Source organism: Onychomys torridus, chromosome 4 (genome assembly GCF_903995425.1).
Source record: "Onychomys torridus chromosome 4, mOncTor1.1, whole genome shotgun sequence".
In the NCBI taxonomy this organism is placed as follows: Eukaryota; Metazoa; Chordata; class Mammalia; order Rodentia; family Cricetidae; genus Onychomys; species Onychomys torridus.
In genome coordinates this window covers 116,039,106-116,057,833 of record NC_050446.1, presented here as the reverse complement: position 1 = coordinate 116,057,833, position 18,728 = coordinate 116,039,106, and the positions used below count along the sequence as shown (strand labels likewise).

The following is an 18,728-nucleotide window of genomic DNA, read 5'->3' as shown; positions in this document are numbered from 1 at the left end:
TTCTGTGTCTTTTTCTCATCATCTCCATCCATATTTCTATCTAATACTGGTTCATTCCTCATTGTTCCTGCCAAGAACCCTTCGACAGGTCAGAGATGGTCTCTTACACTCAATGTTCTGGCAGTCACTGATTTTACTTGTTTTGAGGTTTTGCAGTGAAAAACAGGGCTCACAACCACTACATATCCCAGGCTGATCTTTAACTCTGCATCCCATGTTGCCTCAGTCTTTTGAATATTGGGATGATAGGAGTATGTTATTGTGCCCTGCCTGGTGGTGTGTGCATTCTAGAAGACAAAAAAGCTAGAACCTCACCCAGGCATGTGGTATTCTTCACACTGGGCTCCAGCCTGCCTAGAGGAGAGGAATCCAGGGACAGTACTGATGAGAAAGGGTCCTGAGATGGCCCCTGGTCCCACACTTTCCTCCAAGGCTTGTTTCTAAAAGAATAGCCCCAAGTCTGTGGTGAGCAGCCAGTGAGGCACCTGCACAAGGCTGCTGTGAGAAATAAGGAGACAGAGGACGGTGTGGGAAAGGATCCAAACACAGGAAGAAGGGTGCTCCAGAGCAGGTGCCTGAGAGCAAATGCTCCTCTGTGAAAGGCCAAAGCAGAAGCGATGGTCTCCCAAAAATCAGTCTCTAAATAAACGGGAGGCCCAGACAGGGTGCCACAGGCTTGTCATCCCAGTGCTGAGCAGGCTGAGGCAGGAGGATTAGAATTAGTCAGTCTGGGCTATGCTACAAGCTTCAGGACAGCCTGGTGGGACCCTGTCTCAAAAAGAAATAAAGACACCATGAAAATAAAGAGGTAAGTGGGACTAAAAATAAACATTCAATAGAGGGTGGTGAAAACCAGGGCTCAGCAGGAAGTGGCGACATAAAGCCAGCCTGTGAGAGACAAGGAGTAAGGGGAGGAGTCAAAAGATACCAAAGCAGCCGGGCGGGGGTGGCGCACACCTGTAATCCCAGCACTCGGGAGGCAGAGGCAGGCAGATCTCTGTGAGTTCGAGACCAGCCTGGTCTACAGAGCTAGTCTAGGACAGCCTCCAAAGCTACAGAGAAACCCTGTTTCAAAAAACAAAAACAAAAACAAAAACAAAAACAAACAAACAAAAAAAGATACCAAAGGCAAGAGGACCCCACAAAGTGAGAGTCAGACATGATGAATGGTGCACACCTGCAACCTGAGCACCTGAGAGGCAGAGGCAGGAGAATCACAGTGAGTTCAAGTCCAGCCTGGACCACATAGTTAGAACCCATCTCAAATAAATGCTTGTGTACACACTCCACACTAACAAGTACATATACCATGTATCTACACACACACACACACACACACACACACACACACACACACACACACACACACTCTAGCTATGGAGATTATAAAGCAATGAATAAGTAAAGTTTTTTTTATATGAGTTTATCTTAACCTCTGAGCCACCTCTAAAGACCCCATTTTCAGGCTTTTATCCCCTCAGGCTCCAATGGGAAGTAGACATCTCAATTTGCAGAGGGACAAATCGAGGCACAGGGTATTTGGTGGCTTGTCCAGGGGATTCTGCAGCACCCCATCCTCATTCCAGGCCTCCAGACCCTTGACAGTAACTGTACTCACTACAACTTTCGTTGTCTTCCAAGTGAACACTTGAAGTGTGGCGAGTGCCACTGAGAAACTGGAATTTCACTTCTTTAATTTAAGCTTGTGACATGGGACTGTGGTGTTTGGATGGGATGCAGTAGAAGCCTCTTTTCTTCCTGTGCTGGAGACCGCTTCCTACTTTGGCTGCTTCCCGGGTCTCATCTGTATCAACTTCTTCCTAGCTTTGGCCTGGGACATCTTTCTTGCTGTGGCACTAGACTCTCAGACTGCCATCTTCTCCAGGCCTGATTCTCTGGGTCCTCTGCCATCAGTGTTTTGTTTTGTTTTGTTTGAGTCCTCTGGTCCTTCAGCAAACTCCCCCTCCAGAGGCAGAATCTCTGGGCAGAACCAGTGCAAGAAGGCAAAGGAGTTACCAGAGCAACCTAGGAAGGAAGCTAGGAAGATCAGGTGCCTCCTCAATGACCTCTGAGCAAAGTCAAAGGAACTATACTAGGGACCATGTGACCTACAGCTGCTCCCACAACCTGCCTTGAGGGGTGAAGGGAAGCCAGTACTTCACAGATGTGGCTGGCAGATGGTGGTGTGGTCATGCAGTTGGCCTGGGCTCAGGAAACAAGGGGCCCAGAGACAAGTGCAATTGATCTGCTGTGAGGTGCAGTGAAATTGTGACCCCATGTGACTCTATCTCTGCCCACTATTCCTTTGGTGGCCAGGATGGTTGTGGGTGCTCTCCATGGTCCTGAAATCCCCCCCCCCCAGCCTTTTTGGGCCTCAGCTTTTACATCTGTAAGTTGGGGATTTTAAGACAGAGCAGGCCTTTTTAGCACAGGGTCCTGGGATCCCTTACAGTCCATCTGTATATTGATATTACCTTCAGTACTGAAGGTGTGAGCACTCCCTCAGCATGTCCAATCATTACCAGAGGTATCTCTGACCACCAATTTAAACCATTTCAGACTGGGCATAGTGATACATGTCTGTTATCCCAGTACTCAGGATGGCTGAAGCAGGAAGACAGAGGACCAGCCTGAGATACATAATGAGACACTGTCTCAAACAAGCAAGCAAACAAACAAACAAAAAATCTGGAAGAGGCAGGTTCTCTCTTGTTTGTTTTCTGGTCCACAGGGTCTTTTTGATGAGCAGATTTTTTTAATACTATGAAATTCCACCAAAAAGCAGTTTGAAGCATCTCTCGGGAATTCAGGTGCACTTGGGCACAGTGGAGCACACATCCACACTGAACAGCACAGAGCTGAGAGCAGTACTCTCTGACCTAGGAGCCTGCACCCCACTTTACCACCCCACCCCTCCCTGTGGCCCTTGAGACACTGAAGTCCAGCCCTGGTTCTAAGTTACCCTCTGGTGGGCCATTGCCCCCTGTAAAGAACTTTCTTTCTTCACCTACAATACTGTCAGAAAAGCATGTCTGATCCATGCAAGGGCTGTGCCTTTTCCCCCTGCTTACTCTGCTGTGCCCTGCCTTCAAGCCCACATGGCCTGGTTTGTACCATTTCTTCCTCTCTGTAGCTGGTATCCAGTGATCTGAGCATGGGGATGAGCAAAGCCCTGTCTGCATGGAGCCTGGGGCAAGAGGGAGGAGAGATTATGGACCATAGACCAGCAGTCAACTCCAGCTAGTGAGAAGAGGCCTAGCCTGAGAGAATCCCACCAAGAGCCCACAATACATGAGTGAAGGTAATCTCTCTAGAGAGAGGACTGTGAAGTGAGACTGAGTGACGAGGACCCGAGGAGGGGCTCACTCAGGACGGAGCAGGCCTGTCAGAGCTGCCCCTTCTCAGTCAGCCTCCACTCTCTTCCTGACCTAAGCCCTGGGACAGACCTTTGCTCTGGTTCTGTTGGTAGATCAGTTGAGATTTTTAGTCAAGGGTCTTAGGTAGCCCAGCTGGCCCCAAATTTACTATGTAGCCATTGTTGGCCTTGAATCCCCCTTCTTCTACTTCCTGGGTGCTGGGATTCTAGGCATGCACCACTGTGTCCTAGAGCACAGAATTTGTACCTTCCCCTGACAAGGAGCCCCTTTTCCGACCTGTTCTGTGGGGTGCCCTGGCCTCGCTCTTGTCCTAACCTGGTTAGGAGCAAGGGCAGAGTTGGCAGCTGGTTACCATCCTGGATTCAGCCAAAGTCATGCCAAGGCTACCCCGACACACTGGCTAGAGCCTGGCCTTCTCACAGGAAGCATTGTAATCCCTCCACCAAAGAAGACCCAGATGCGGTGCTTAGGGCGAACCTCGCCACAGGGATTAAAGTCTTTACACAGAGCATGCAGGGGGAGGGAGAGAAAATGCCCTGTCAGAAAGTTAATTTTTGAGCTGAGAAATGATTTCCAGGCAGCCCAGGTGACTTTTCCCCCTTGCTCCAGGCTGGCCCCTTTGCCCATGAGGGGAAGAGAAGGAAATGGCCAAGGGCAGGGGCTCACCAGACACCAAATCCACACTACCATCTCTCTCTCTCTCTCACCGGCTTTCCTGGGACCTTTGTCAGGGTGTGTGGGGGCAGCAACCAGGATGATGGTAGAGAGCCAGGAAACCCTTGGGGGATCAGGAAGGGGACCAGATGCCCGTAGTGGTTGGGACCTGCTGCCTCCTTGAGGCTTGTGAAGACCTCAGGAATGCACAGCTACTGTGAGGGTCTGAACCTGGGGCTCCAGCATGGAAGAGGCCAAGCAGGCCTGGAACTATCAGGCTTACGGGTTCAGACTGTGGTGTGTGAGCTTGATCAAGCCACCCCCTTCTCAGATAGTGTGGGAACAATGGCATCCTATTACCACCATAGATATGTCTGGCATCTGGAAGACATGTAGTCCCCAACAAAGCAGGTTTAGGACCCACGGGACAGCAGTAGATAGGGAACTGAAAAGGAGGTAAAAACCTGAACCCATAGGAACCTGTGACTTAAGAGGTGGTGTCCAGTGCCATGGTGCCTGGGTTGGAATCCTGATTCTATCTCTTAACTCTTTTCAAAAGAATTTCAATGTCCTAGCACTGCTGTTCTGAGGGTCCTCTACAACCGGCAGCCAAGCATGGCGCAGAGTCAGCCACCAATATGGGGCCACCTCCTGCAGACGGCTGTCACTTTGTGAACATGACTTGCCTTTTAGGTTTGTCCTACCTGGTGGGCTAACACTCTGAAAGCTGAAGCAGGGAGATTGAAAATTTGAGGCCAGCCTAGGCTACATAGCAAGATTCCTGTCTCAACCCAAACCAAACAAAAGGAGGCAGGCCTCAGACTTTCCTTCCGACATCTGCAGGGGACTTGATGTCTTTTCTGCAGGGTGAAGGTGATGGCCGTGGTACCATTTAGACACAGACGCTAAAGGGAAGGGTGACTGGAGCACAGACCACTGGTCTGGGGACAGACCCTGGCCTGACAATACAAACAAGACCAAAGAGAAACACGGCTGGTCCACAAAGCTGAGAAGTATCCTAGGCAGAGGCTCCCAGTAGGAAACAAGGGACCTGTGAAGACCTCAGACACCCAGAGACAGGCCAGGAGGCGTCTATTCAGTCCTCAGGGCAGACTCTGCCACAGCTCCAGATGTCAAGAGCTTTGGGACAAGTGTTGCCTCCCTGTAAGTGAGGTATATGGGAGGCTGCTCTTGGAGTACCAGGAATCTGTAAGTCTGCCTCTTAGGTTTCCTGTCTGTCTGTCTTAGAAAACACCCGAGAAAGCAGCTAAGCCCCACTGGGCTCTCAACAGGGGAGTTAGGAGGGATTGGAGGGTTAGGGGAATGCTGCCCCTGCCCCCACCCAGCGCAGTGCTGACCCCTGGACTCATTAGCAGATGTCCTGACAAGTTCAAGCTTCTGGAGCCATTCATTAAAAGTGTTCCTCAGGGGGCAGCTCACACTCTGACAGCCCAGGCCTCACTAATCATTCACAAACCAGCAGGCAGGCCGGCACCAGTCAGGAATGGCCCCAGATCAGGAGCCTCAGCAGCCTGACTCAACACTCAACCGTGTCCCTCTGGGAAAAGAAGCTGACTCACTGTATGACCTTGAGCAGCTCCTCCCCTGTCTGTGCCTCCGTTTCCCCAACTGTCCCACAATCTCATCAACCAGGAGACTCATTCTACCCTTAGTGGCCTGGTTGAGTCAGGAGGTCCACCTTCTCTGGCTTGGTTGGAACCCATCCCTGGAGGGATGAACTTCAAAGCCCATCTAGGCTGTTCCATTCTGTGACCAGGATCCCAAAGAATTGGAGGCAGAGAGGCTAGACATTCAAAGTCATCCTCAGCTTCATGGAGAGTTCGAGGCTATCCTGGGCTATATGAGACCCTGTTTCAAAAACAAAACAAAAGAATGTTGACTTTGTATTCAGAACGTGTATTTGAGGCACCTGTGTGCTGGTGCTGGGTGCACGGCTGAGCATAATGGATGGGTCCATTGTGCCTTGTGTCTGTGCAAAGACAAGTGTGGCGAGGAGAGTGAGGTTGGTGGGGTGGTGCCTGGCTTCTGCTCCAAGTGGGGCACTCTTAGCCCAGCCCAGATGCTTTGTGGGTCTTGTGTCCATGGCTTCCTGGCATGGTGCCACTTTCCCCACTTAGTGACCTACCCAGGAACCTGGTCATGTGCTCCCAGGCCTGGCCCTGGGACTGACTCTCCAACCCCCCTTTGACAGGAAGCCTCTACTACTCACAGCCCCCCCCCCCATCCAGGGCTCTGGGCTTTGAGCCAAAGATAGAAGGACAAGAGAGTGGCCACTGAGGCTTTTCTCCACATGGACACTATCTCCTTTGACCTTCCAAGCAACCCACCAGGGCAGATCAGGCTGTTCAGCTTAGAGGGGGAAAAGGGGGGGGGCTCCAAGAATGGGGAAGGCCAGAAGGGTGCAGGGATGAGCCCCATGTCCCATCAAAGCCACCAGCCACAGGCTCACTGTAATGCAAAAGTCCACTCTAGTCCTCATATTGCAGAGGGCTGCCCAAGCACCTCTCACGGGCCTCGCTCCTTCTGTTTCTTAGATACACAAGCCAGTCTCCCCCACATCCCTGCCCACTGCTTATCAGTGTCTTGTTTTTATAGAGGTGGAAACTGCAGTGTAGAGAAGCTGAGTAACTTTCCCAAGTTCAAACAGCCAGGAAGTGGAAGAACAAGACTGGTCGAGCCACTATCCCACCTGCTGCTAGAGTCCAAACCCCACCCGGAAGTGATTCTGCAGGATGCACCAGCTCGGGGGAGGCAGGCCCCTGCTCAGTCCACAATGCAAGACCCTCAGCAGAAAGGTTCTATGTGCGCTTCACTTCCTCCCTGGGCGGCTCAGCGTGGAGGGTGGGCAGAGCTATCTATAGGTTCCCTCTTGCTGGAAGAGGAGACTGAGGCAGGGAGAGCTAGGCCAGAAGCACACTCAGGGTGATTGTCTCAGCCTCGGCAGCTCAGTCAAGTAGATGAGCTGGTTTCAACCCCAGCCTGTGGCTCTGGAGTTTGTCCTCAGTTCCGCTGTGTGATTCCTGGAAAGATGGGCCCATTGTGTGGAAGGGCAAGCTGAGGCTCAGAGCAGGCAGCAACCCATCAGTGTTGCTTATCTATCACCTGGAGGTGTGGCTTCAGGCCAGCTCTTGATGGCTGCTCCACTGCTCAGCTGTACTGAGAGGTACAGTGAAAGGGGAATTTGTGCTAGACAGGGTGGGATGTTGAAGAAGGCTACCTGGCTGGATGATGGATGGGTCAATTACATGCTAAACTGGGACTCTGGAAGCGTCTGGGGCTCTCCAGAGGACAGATTTTATGGAGATTGGAATGGACATAGGCAGTTGAGCCAAAGGTGGGGAAGAGAGTGTAGGCTTGGCTGTTGGCTTGAAGTCCTGTTTTTTCAGCCAGCTGCGTAACGTTGAGCCTGTCTGTGCTTCAGTCAGTCCTATCATCTGATGAGTACAAGGTGGCCCCAGTGCCTGCCAGGTGCCCTGGGGAAGCAGTCCTGTCTCACACATGTCAGTTCTTTGGTCTCCCTACAAGTCTGGCTTTGTCCTTAGCAAAGCTGGGCCACAGTGGGGCCAGCAAGCCTTGAGTATTGCCTGGTCTCAGAGGGTCATAGGAAGGTAAGGGCTGGGAAGTGGGGTCATCCTGGCTCTCCTTGCACTGGTCATCTCCAGGCTCAAGCCCCCTCTGTCTTCTGGGCTCCTGGGAGCTAGATGGCGCCTTCCTTGAAGCAGAGGAGATAACAAAAGAAAGCCTTGTTCCACCTTCCACCACCCAGCTGTGCCCTAAGTGTTTGTGTCTGTCTCTGTGTCTCTGTCTGTCTCTGTGTCTCTGTCTGTCTCTGTGTCTCTGTCTGTTTCCGTCTCTCTATCTTCACTGAAAACTGTTGGTTCAGGGGAATTGGGGTAAGGGGAAGTGGGAGGGAATCTTTCTCTGCCCCCTTTAATGCCTTTTTGCCCCATGTGGAGCCAGAATCAGCCAGGAAAATCTCTCATGCACTGAGCAGGGCACTCAAGAGAGACACAGAGGCCTGGTGGGCTCCTGAGCCACTACCCACTGTCAATGACTTCTGGGGTTTGAACCACGGAGTGGTTGGGTCCAGGGAGAATAGTAGAGACCCACCATCTGTTGTATAACAGGATGACTCAGACACACTTCTCAACCATGAACCCTGAGTGTGCTTCTAGCCTAGCCCTCTCTGCCTCAGTCTCTCCTTTCAGCAAGAAGGAACCTGCATTCAGCTCTGCTGACCCTCCAAGCTAAACCACCCAGGGAGGAAGTGGAAGCATGCATAGAAGCCATTCTGCTGTGGGTCATCTGTTCATTTCTCCTGCCAGAACCTTCTGGTGTGAGGAGTCAAAGACCGTGAATAGCTTAACCCGGTACTACACACAGGGCACCTGAACCCACTGCAGAGGTTTGAGGCTCGAGGGTACGGAACACGGCTTTACCTTGTGTTAACTGTACCTGTGGACAGAGGAGTTGCTGAACTTGCCCCATGCCTCCGTTCACCCATTTCTAAACAGAGTTGCTGTGATGAGTGAGGGAGCCAATGCACAGCTAAAGTGTAGCTTGGGGGCTGGCATGTGGTGGTCCTCGAAAGACAGTGACCTCGTCGTTCCATCCACCTTTCTCCAGGGAGACAGTGACTCATTCATGCTGAGCTTCTGTGAATGGAAACTGTAGGGGGAGCTTTAATGAAGGAGTCCATAGACCAGTGCCTGGTACAGGTCGTGTGGCACTGAGGTGACAAGGCTGAGGGAGAAGTGCCGCCTGTGTTACATGCAGTCACGGTGGGGCCATACCCCCGTACCTTATTTTCTTCTGTGCTTTCCAAGAAAGAAACTAGGAAAAATATCCCATTCAAAATAGATTCCCCAAAATTAAGTACCTGCGAATACACTAAACCAAAGAAGAGAAAGGCCTCCACAATGAAACGTCAAGTAAAAGAAACCACAGATGACACTAAAGGATGGGAAGACCACCATGCTCCTGGATTGGCAGGATTAATATTGAGGAGATGGCTATTAATGAATGTGTGGGTTTAATGCAATACCTATCAAAATTCTGATGCCACACCTCACTGATCTAGGGGAAAAAAAACACAAAAATTCACATGGAGGCACACATAGCCAAGAAACCCTAAGGGGTAGAAACAGTTGGACGGATCATCACACCTGACCTCAAATTATACTACAGAGCTATAGTGACAAAGACAGCCTGGTGATGCATAAGAACAGACAGGGAGACCCGAACAGAATGGGAACCTGGAAATAAACTGACAAAGCAATGGCCGCCTAGGTTTCGACAAAGGAGGCAGAAACGCACATTGGAGAAAGGACAGCTTGTTCGGCCAGTGCTGATAAAACTTGATGTCCACCTACGGAAGATGGAAATCTGGTTCCCAGCTTTCACCTTGCCCAAAAATCAGTTTGATATGGATTGAAGACCTCACTTTTAAAATTCAAGATGTGGAGTTCTAGACAATAGCCAAAGGAATACTCCTCAAGGAAGCAAGGACTTCCTGACCAGAGCACCTAGAGCCTGGGAGCCAGCCCCAAGTACCAACAGCTGGAACTCTGGAAATAAAAAGTCAGCATATGGAGAAGGGAACAGCTGGTAGAGTTAACGATCAGCATGAGAGGTTCGCGGAATGGGCGGCAGGCAATCTTTACCAGCTCCACTTCAGACAGGGGCTAATGGCAGAATTTACAGAGAATTGCAGAAGTTAACTATCAAGGCAATGAAATTGCCAATCAGCAAGTGGGCAAATGAAATGAATAGGCAGTTTTCAAAAAGAAAGAAACACAAATAGCCAATCCCTAATTTTAAAAGTCTTCAATCTCCCTAAATCAGCAAAAGCAAATGATAGGACATGGGGTTTTGTGGGTATATCCCAGGAGCAGACTAGCTAGCTCATGTTAGTTCTATTTAAAGTGTTTTGAGGAACCTCCAAACATGTTTCCATGATGGTCCTATGAACTTGTACACCCACCAGCAGTAAATAAATGTTCCTCTTTCTCCCTATCCTCTCCAATATTTTGTCAGATTTCTTTACTATTTGTAACACTTATTTATTTCTGTAATAGTAGTAAGTGCTCTTAACCATTGAGGCATCTCTTCAGCTCCCATGTTGTCACATTTCTTGTTGAAAATCATTGTGACTGGGGTGAGGGACCATCTCAAAGCAGTTATAATTTGCTATGAAACAACTGCAGTGCAGCTCAATGAAATGCCTGAACTGTTCTATACCAATTGCTTCACACTCTCACATGTGAAGCTGAACATCCCTGAGCTGGCATGTGAATCTTGAGCTGTGGTTCTTAAAGGGCTTCTGGGGAAAGGGGAGAGGTCCCTCCCTGCAGCCTCCTGGGTTCCAGCATTTCCCTGCAGAAGAGCATGGCACATTGAACCCCAAGTCCCCTCTCAGTCCAGCCTACAACTTAAGGAATCCTCGGGAAACTGTGGGTCCCCACTGGGCTGGGTGGCAGAGGCATGCTAGCCTGGAGGCCTTCTCCAGTGTCTGCATCCTTTGGGCTGCTGCCACACCTGGCGTGGGTTTCAGAGACACAAACAGATGCTGGCTCCCTTGTCTTGCAGGCAGTGACAGCCAGCCTTTCCTAGGCACCTGTTGTCACCAGACATTTCCCTTTTCCTGGCAAGTGGGTTTCACTGAGCCACTCTGAAGGGGAGGAAGTTGAGGCTGGGATCTGGGGAGGGAAACATCTAATCGGGAGGCTGCACAGCCACGTGTGTCTCTTTCCAAGCCCCTGGTGTACCTGCACTGGGGGGCAGCCGCATGGCACAGGCATGCTGACTGTGTCTTCAGGGTCTGGGGGGTAACAGAGCTCTTGGCCCATCAGTACAGAGAGCACCATCCTGTGGGGCTGGGTCAGGACACTTGATCTAGCCCCCTGCCGTGCCATCAAGAACCATGCAGGCCTGTTTACACACCTGGCAGAAGTATGGAGAAGCGGAAAGCTGGCCAGGCCTCAGAGGACTACGGCTGAGGCCCAGAGCTAGGGGTGCCCACAAGGGGAGGGGGCTGGCCACCTAGCTGGGAGGACTCCTAGGAGGCTCTGGGGTTCCCCACTGGGGAGCCCAGGAATGCTTCCTTCTGTCCCCTGACCCCAGTCTCCCAGCTGAAGAAGCAGAAAACTGTGGTTTTCAGTTCAAATGTGCCACAATCCAGATGTGGGCAGGGGTTTTAAGAGGCATATACACTCTGAAACCAGGTCATGTGTTTAAATCCAAGCTTGCCCACTCTACTGTTGACAAGTGTCCTCCATGTGTCAGGTAAAGTTCTAGGCCTTAGAGACACAGAGGGAACTGTAACAGATGAGGTTTTGCTTGGACGCTGCCCACAACGCAGGGTGAGAGGACACCGGACAAAGCAACAGTCCCATATGGGACTCTGTGCAGACAATGAAGTGGAGTAGCTCTGGAGAGCTTCTGCGGGGTGAGTGGGCCAAGATCTTTCAAAGTGGCCATGCAGGAGGACTCCCTGGAGGTGGTGCCCTTGTGCCTAAGACCTTATAACCACAGGCATCCAGCTGCAGCAGATTGGGGCAAGAGAGTTCCAGGGCAGAGTGAGTACCAAAGTCCTGAGGCAGACACAGCTGGGCAGGTGTGTGGCACAGCTGGGCAGGCTTATAAGTGGCCAGCAGATAGTAAGAAAAGCAGCAAGGGCAGGAGAGAGTTCTGATCATGTTTTCTAGTTTCTGCCCCTGGTGGTCTGACACCTGGAGGGACTGTACCACCCAAGATGCATGGGTTCCCAGAGAAAAGAAGCACACAGCATTGCTCACACTACAAAGTAACCCCTGCAGAGCCCACAATCCACTCGCCTGCTCAAAGGGACTCACACACCAGGCTGCTGTTCACCCCCACAAATCTCTCCAGGGCCAAACACCACCTGGGGACAGCCCTGTGTCCCAGAGCCCAGTGAGGTCCTCACAGCGGCCAAGCTAGACCTGCAGCCCTGCCTCGGCTTTTATTCCCATGAAAGAGTCTCCCCACGCCCTTCCTCCCTGCCCCCTCTGCCTTCTGCAGGCCCTGGGCTTCCTGGATACCCTTGGCAGCATGGTGACCTGCTCCTGTTTCTAGGCACCCATGAGTGTGACAAACTTCTTCTCCCATGACAGTCACCCTGTGTCTGGGAGCTCCCTGATAAATCCTGACACCATGGGGAGAGGTGACAGGTAGGCGACAGCCTGGTGCAGGGCAGGACCGGAAAGTGACTCAAGACTTCTGCTAATGTTCATGTTGCTCTACTGCCTTGAGCCCTGGGGGCCGCCTTTTCTGATGTCATAGGATTGGTTCCGTGGAATACAATGTGCCACGCACATAGTGGGCTCTCAGCCAGACTCAGAGTAGGTGATCGGCCAGTGTGGCTTCTGCCAGTTCCTACTCTCTGGGGTCAAGGTACCCTGAAGCCTAGTGTGGGACAGACAGAGGCCCTCTTCCCTGCCTTTCCCATCATTGTCCTGCCCTCCTCCTCCTCCCTGCCCCTACTCCATCCAGGCCAGGAACAATCAACAGGACAGACGTTTTCCAGCTTGCCAGCCTGACCCAAGGTAAAAGCTTCCCAGTTTGTCCCTGTCACCCCAGCACCTTGGTACATAAGGCAAAAGGCCTGGGGGACAAACAAGACTTTGGCTCAGCCTGGGAGGCACCCTACAGCAGTCACCAGCCAGCGGGCACTCACAGAGCCAGGCCCCAGGATCTGCACGGGGCGGGGGGGGGGGGGGAGCAGAGAGGACCACGGGAGCTCAGGAGCTCCTCTCTAGGGTCACCGGAGGATTTGTGAGAAGTGCGCTTGGCTGGTGACCAGCATTCCTTTGTTCTCTTATGCAACTTGTGTTTGCTGAGTGTCTACTACATGCCGGGCCCTATGCTGGGCTGAAGACACCGTGGACAGGGACAGGGAACCCTGCCCTCGTGGGGTTGGCCTCCCTCGGGGGATTGTAGATGGCATGCCGGCAGATACATCTGATGATAAACGTTGCGAGGGGAGGGGGCAGAGAACAGAGCAAGGTGCTCAGATCTTCCATTTTCTCTTTCAGACAGGACCTGAAGGCAGGGGCGATGAAGGCCTTGGATGAAGGCACATGGGTGAACTGAGGAAGTCAACCTCGAAGACTCCTCAGGAAGCAGTGGTTCAGACAGAGGGAAACACGCTGCAAAGTCCCTGGGGATGAGAGCCAGTTCTGAGGTCTCCTTCTTCTCCTTAGTGTCTGCCATCATGCCACCTTCCAGCTCCAATCCCACCTGGTCCATCCTATCCGACTCACATATAGATGACTCACCTAGATAATGGGCAAGGGTCTTCCCTTCAGCGGATCATCTCCATGAAGTCCCTTTCCCACATGACACACAAGGACTTTGGGCCCCACCATCTTTGGTGACCACTATTCAGAGACTTCCTGAACTTTAGAGCCACCAACCATCACGTGAGTGGTCCCTGCATTCTCATGGGAGGGCAGGGAGCAGCTGGGGCCCCCAGCACTCTCACAAGCCACCCAGCAGGGAAGATGAGGTACAAAAGGTCAGCACAGAGACTGGATGGGACACAGAGGCTTGAAGGCTGACAGGCTATCCCCACACCACCCCTTTCTTCCCTCCTGTCTTCTGAAACCAAGCCTGGGCCTAGTGCTGGTGCACGCTGCCACCTCTCCTAATGACTTGGCAGCTGGAGAGACCCCTCTCAGGCCCTGGGTTTCAGGGAGGCACCACATGGCCTAGATCTCCAGGCCCCGGAGTCTGCGTGTGCATTATCTCTGTTTGTACAGTCATCGAGATCCTGGGCTTTCATACACGGACCCTCATAAAGGCTCCCCTGTAAGTAGGGGTGTTAAGTCTTCTAGAAAGGAGTGACAGGGTCGAGGGGCAGTCTGGGACTGTGTTCTAAAAAATAAACAGGAGGAATGTGATCGAATAAATATCAGAGTCATGAGGGACCACTGACCACTGTGGTGTTATTTACAGCAGGAGGTAAAGTCAAACCCTGTTCCTAGCTTTCTGTGTGTGTGTGTGTTCATGTATAAGCAGGTGCACACGTGTCTATGTCTGCTCATCTGGAGGCTAGAGGACAACCTTAGGTGTTATCCTTAGGAAGGCTGGCCACCTCCTTGAGATAATCTCTCAGTGGCCTGGAGCTCACCAATTAGGCTTGCCGGGCTGGCCAGTGAGTCCCAGGGAATCACCCATCTCTGCCTCCCACAGTGAGGGACCACAAGTGCACACAGTCATGTCCACATTTTCTCATGCGTTCTAGGGATTGAACTTAGGTCCCCATGATTCCAAGGTGAAAGCTTTACAATCTGAGCTGTCTGGCCCACCCGCTACGCCCAGCCCTCTCTGGGCTTCAGTGAAATGCTCTAAGTGTAGCAGGGGCCGGACAAAGAAGGTGTTGACCTGCAGGACTGGACTCCTATGGTTGTCCCAGGAATCCCCACCAGGGCCTTGCACAGTCTGGTCACCTTGTCTTCAAATGCCCAGGGCCTAGAGACAAGGGACAGGCACTGGGATGGTGCTCAGTCGCTGTGTAAAGTCAGGAATGTGACTCAACTTCCCTGTCATCTCCTTGTCTGTGAAGATGACGATGATCATCATACTCCCTTCTTAAGACCCCCGTGGGAGGGAATGAACTGCACTGTGCTAATAAAGCTCAGGTGGGAAGGGGCAATGTGCTGGCATGGTTATGACAATGGACGCCACATTTGTGCGTAGCCTGTATTGCCTCTGTGCCTTGCCTGAATTCTGCTCACAGCCCATTGAGATGGGGAGCCCTTTGACCATCAAGGAGGAAACCAGGGCTCAGGAACTCAGGCTTGGAGCCAGGAGGCATCTCCCTCTATGCCTTCATTTCAGAGTCTCTATTTTTTTTTTATTCCTTTTTTTTTTTTTTTTTTTTTTTTTTTTTTGCCAAAGTTGAGGACCGAACTCAGGGCCTTGTGCTTGCTAGGCAAGCACTCTACCACTAAGCTAAAGCCCCAACCCCCAGAGTCTCTATTCTTTTATCCCTTGATCTTCTCAGAGCCTCAGTTTTCCTTATCTGAAAATGGGAGTGCTAACATTCTTGAATTGAAAAGTCACGAAGTCCCATGCTTCCACAGTTGTTATGTCATGGGGCCCGAAGGATAAGCAACCATGTTGAAAGGGAGGTGCAGAGGAGCCAGTGACCTGAGAGGGCCTGTGGCATGAGAATCCAGGCCTGATTTTAAATCCCACAAACAGGGAAGGAAAAGCCTTCTGTGGCCACCCGCTGGTATTAAGAAGGAGCCAAAGGAAAGAAATACTTCTGAACTGGTAGATGAACTACCACCCCCTAAGAAGGCCACCACCCCAGGTCAAGCCTCTCCAGAGACATACCTATGGGCAAATTAAAAACTGTAGTGGTGCAGTGGGTTGGGGGGAAAGGGGCTAAAGGGTGGGGTCCCAGGGGCATCCAGCTGTGCCTCAAGGCTCAGTTTAGCCTGGATTGCAGCTTGCTCAGTGCACCCGATATGCAGCGTTCTGTAGCTGCCTTGCCTGGAAAGTCCCCAGCCATCCTTCCTGAGTATTCTGACGATCCTCAGGTCATCCACTGGTGCAGAGCTCACAGTGGCCAGAGGGCCAGAGCAGCTGCTTGTTCCTTGTGAGGACCAGAGGGAAGGAAGCTACCCTGCTAGCCGACAGGCTGACCTTGATCCGAAAGCATCCCAGCCACACTCGCTAGTTATCCAGGGCTACCTGGACACTTCCCTCTTCTGAGATGGCGATCAGTGGAAAACATGGCAGGCTCTCGACTTCCAGAGTTGATAGCCACCCCACCCCACCCTGCCCCAGGTACTGGGGATTCTAGGCTTGCTCCATTCCCCTTGGCTCAGACCTCACACCCCAGTATAAGACATAATGCCAGGAGGCTCTCCGTTCCCGACCCCAGCTTCCCACAGTGGACCAGCTCCATCTGGACCAGTGACTCCTAGCACATCAGAGACATGTGACCCAGAGGAATCATAGAGGTTGAATCGCAGGGCTGAGCTGAGGCAGCCTCCATTATTCCACAACACATCAAATGGCAGAGGCCCGGGCCCCTGACTTTCCTCCCTTGTCTAATACCTGTCACTCTCAAGCACTCCAGGCCATGTTTGTCCAATGCCACCTGCATGTGACAAGGGAAAGGGGGCAGACACTACAGATGCTCTGAGCTGCAGTTAGCATTTTCAGATTGGCCCACCAGCCTTGGCGAGGCCGGGTCTACACTGCCTGCAAGCAACAAACCCAGCATTAACAATAAAAAGAGAGGGCCTCTGTGGAATTACGGTTCACCTCCAATGAAGAGGAGAACAGGCCAGCTCTTACCAGCCAGGGGCTTGAGGAGAACTATGTAAATCACCCTGAATGCACAGGAGCCAACCCTCCTCGCCCAAGCTGACCCATCTGCCTCCCAAGAGGAGGCCCTGGCCTGTCAGTCACTTAGAGGCAGTGGCATCTAGGTAGGGCCACATAAAGAGTTCTCACCAGGGAGCCACCACCACCAAGGTCCTTCCTGGATAACTAAGGCACCGATCCAATGTGCATAGTCCCACTAGGTATGTGTGACCTTCTGAAACTGCCACACGATGTCATCTACAAACACTTGAGAACCCACCATTGAGTTATCCAAAAAATAAAATAAAATAAATCTCATGACGCTTCAAGTAAGTTTGAAATTTGTGTTGGGCCACATTGGGCAGGTTACCCAGCCTTGGTGAGCCTTTACTTCCTCACTGGTCCAGTGTGAAGGCAATCCCAGGCACCTCCCTGGATGAGTGGACAATATAGGAGACTGATGCGGAGCCTGGCCTGAGACACTTCCTCATCAAGCTGGCCGGTCCGCCGCCATACTCTCTGCTGTCCACTCATCCAACACAAGCTCAGGCGGCTGTGGCTGATGCACTCAATTACAGCCAGGGAGGGAATGTCCTTTCTCTTGGTGAGACCTCCTCCAAGACTCATGCTGGTGGATCTGCCCCTGCGTTTACAGTTTCGCTTCTGGAGCAGAGCGGACAGCAACCCTGGAACCCTTCAGGGATACAGCCCCTATATGTCCGCCGCCTCTGTCCAGACCTCTGCTGGCGCTGAGACCAGCATCCCGGCTTGACCTTCCACCTTTCCCACACCAGTTGTGCCAGCTTTAACCAGCCTCACATTGGTCCCCAAAGGCAAAGAGAAGATCACCCCATTTTAAAGCCAAAGAAAATGAGAGCCAGAGAAAGAAGGAGGCTCGGGAACCCACAGGCCAGCGGTTAACCCAGGGCCCCGTAGGATGTACGGTGACCCACTCCTTCTGAGGTCATTTATTTACTCTCTTCAATGTCAACAGGGTCTGATGGGCTGAAGAAGCGAGCACTAAAGAACTCCCTGTACACAGCCAGCCTGGGGTCACGGTTCCTTGTCGGGCATGCAGGAGGCCTTCTTCAGGCAGCTCCTGGGGCTCAGCTGCTTGCTCTTGGGTGTCACATATTAAATGACACCTTCAGCTTTCCTTTATTTTATGAACATTGACTAGTTCATTTGCTACTTAGGTAGCCAAGTACCTTCTGGAACAGGTGACTTAGTATGACCGCCTAGTACCCTCTGGGTATCGGTGCCTGAACCCCTAGGAACTGCTGTGAGCCCTGAGCTCACCCCAGTCTTCCCTCTGAGATCACACTGAACTCTGGAAACAGCAAAGGCCCTGGGTGCTCAGCATTCGGGTGCTCACTTGGAGTCACCCTAAGAGTGCCCCTTGCTGTCTCCAAGCCTTAGTTGTTCCAGCTTGAGCCGGACTTCTAAAGGGATTTTTCAGAGGTGACCCAGGTCTGCAGGTCGCAGGTCGCAGGTCGGGTGGCGCCTCCTCTAGGAAGAGCTCAGGAAGGTGTCAGTCTCCAATCATTGAGTAACTTGGGACAGAGCAAAAGCAGCTGGCACGCATTAGGTGCTTACTACATACCAGACTAGTTCTAAGACACCGACATACACTGACTCCTTCATATTCACCGTGAGCCGGTGTTGCGTTATCACATCCCCACTTTTTAGGCAGGTGTAAGCAAGCCAAAGTTCAGAGAGGTTAAGTGACTGGCGGCAGGTCGCACAGTTGTCCTTCAGAAAGACTGTGGAGGGAGATGCCCCAGTAGCACCAAGCAAGCGGTGAGAGCTCAAAATCTAGAATTCCTTTAGAAGTGGGAAGAGTTGGAGAGGCAAGGAAGGGAGAAGAGGAGCTCCTAGTGGGAGGCAGGCTCAAGCGGGGAGGGTCTCGGCCCGGGGCCACCGTACCTTGGGCGGCAGGGCGAAGAGCAGGGGCAGCAGAGCCAGCGGCACCAGCAGCAGCACCAGCAGGCGCCGCGCGCTCCACACCTTCTTGGCCAGCGCCGCCAGCGCCGCCATCCGCGCGATCGCCGGGAGACCGGGCGGCCCGACTGCCCCTCAGCGGCGGGCAAGGGACCTAAAGCCCCGAGGGGCTGGGAGGAGCCACGCGGAACCGCCCCGGCCGCGCCTCCTGGGCCGCAGAGTCCGGGACAAGGAGCAGGGAAGGGGCCCCAGAGCCTGTCCCCTCACCCCCACCCCCGCAGACCTGCACCATGCTAGGCACTCTGGACTCAACGTGGGAAACGGGGCAAAGGCCGGGTGGGGCTGAAGGCCTCAGCACTGTCACCCCAGTTCAGACGCTTTGGGACAGACCAC

The 18,728-nt window shown here is 52.5% G+C and overlaps 1 protein-coding gene across 1 annotated transcript in view; it reads right to left on the bottom strand.

Moving 5' to 3' along the window:
• The window catches only part of Slc13a3 (solute carrier family 13 member 3), a 64,534-nt gene extending 46,061 nt beyond the window's left edge, over positions 1–18,473 (bottom strand). The window contains exon 1 of the mRNA XM_036184309.1: positions 18,321–18,473. Coding sequence (XP_036040202.1) covers positions 18,321–18,431 — 111 coding nt within the window. The 5' untranslated portion in view covers positions 18,432–18,473. The remainder of the gene's footprint in view (positions 1–18,320) is intronic.
• Between the last annotated feature and the right edge of the window lie 255 nt (positions 18,474–18,728).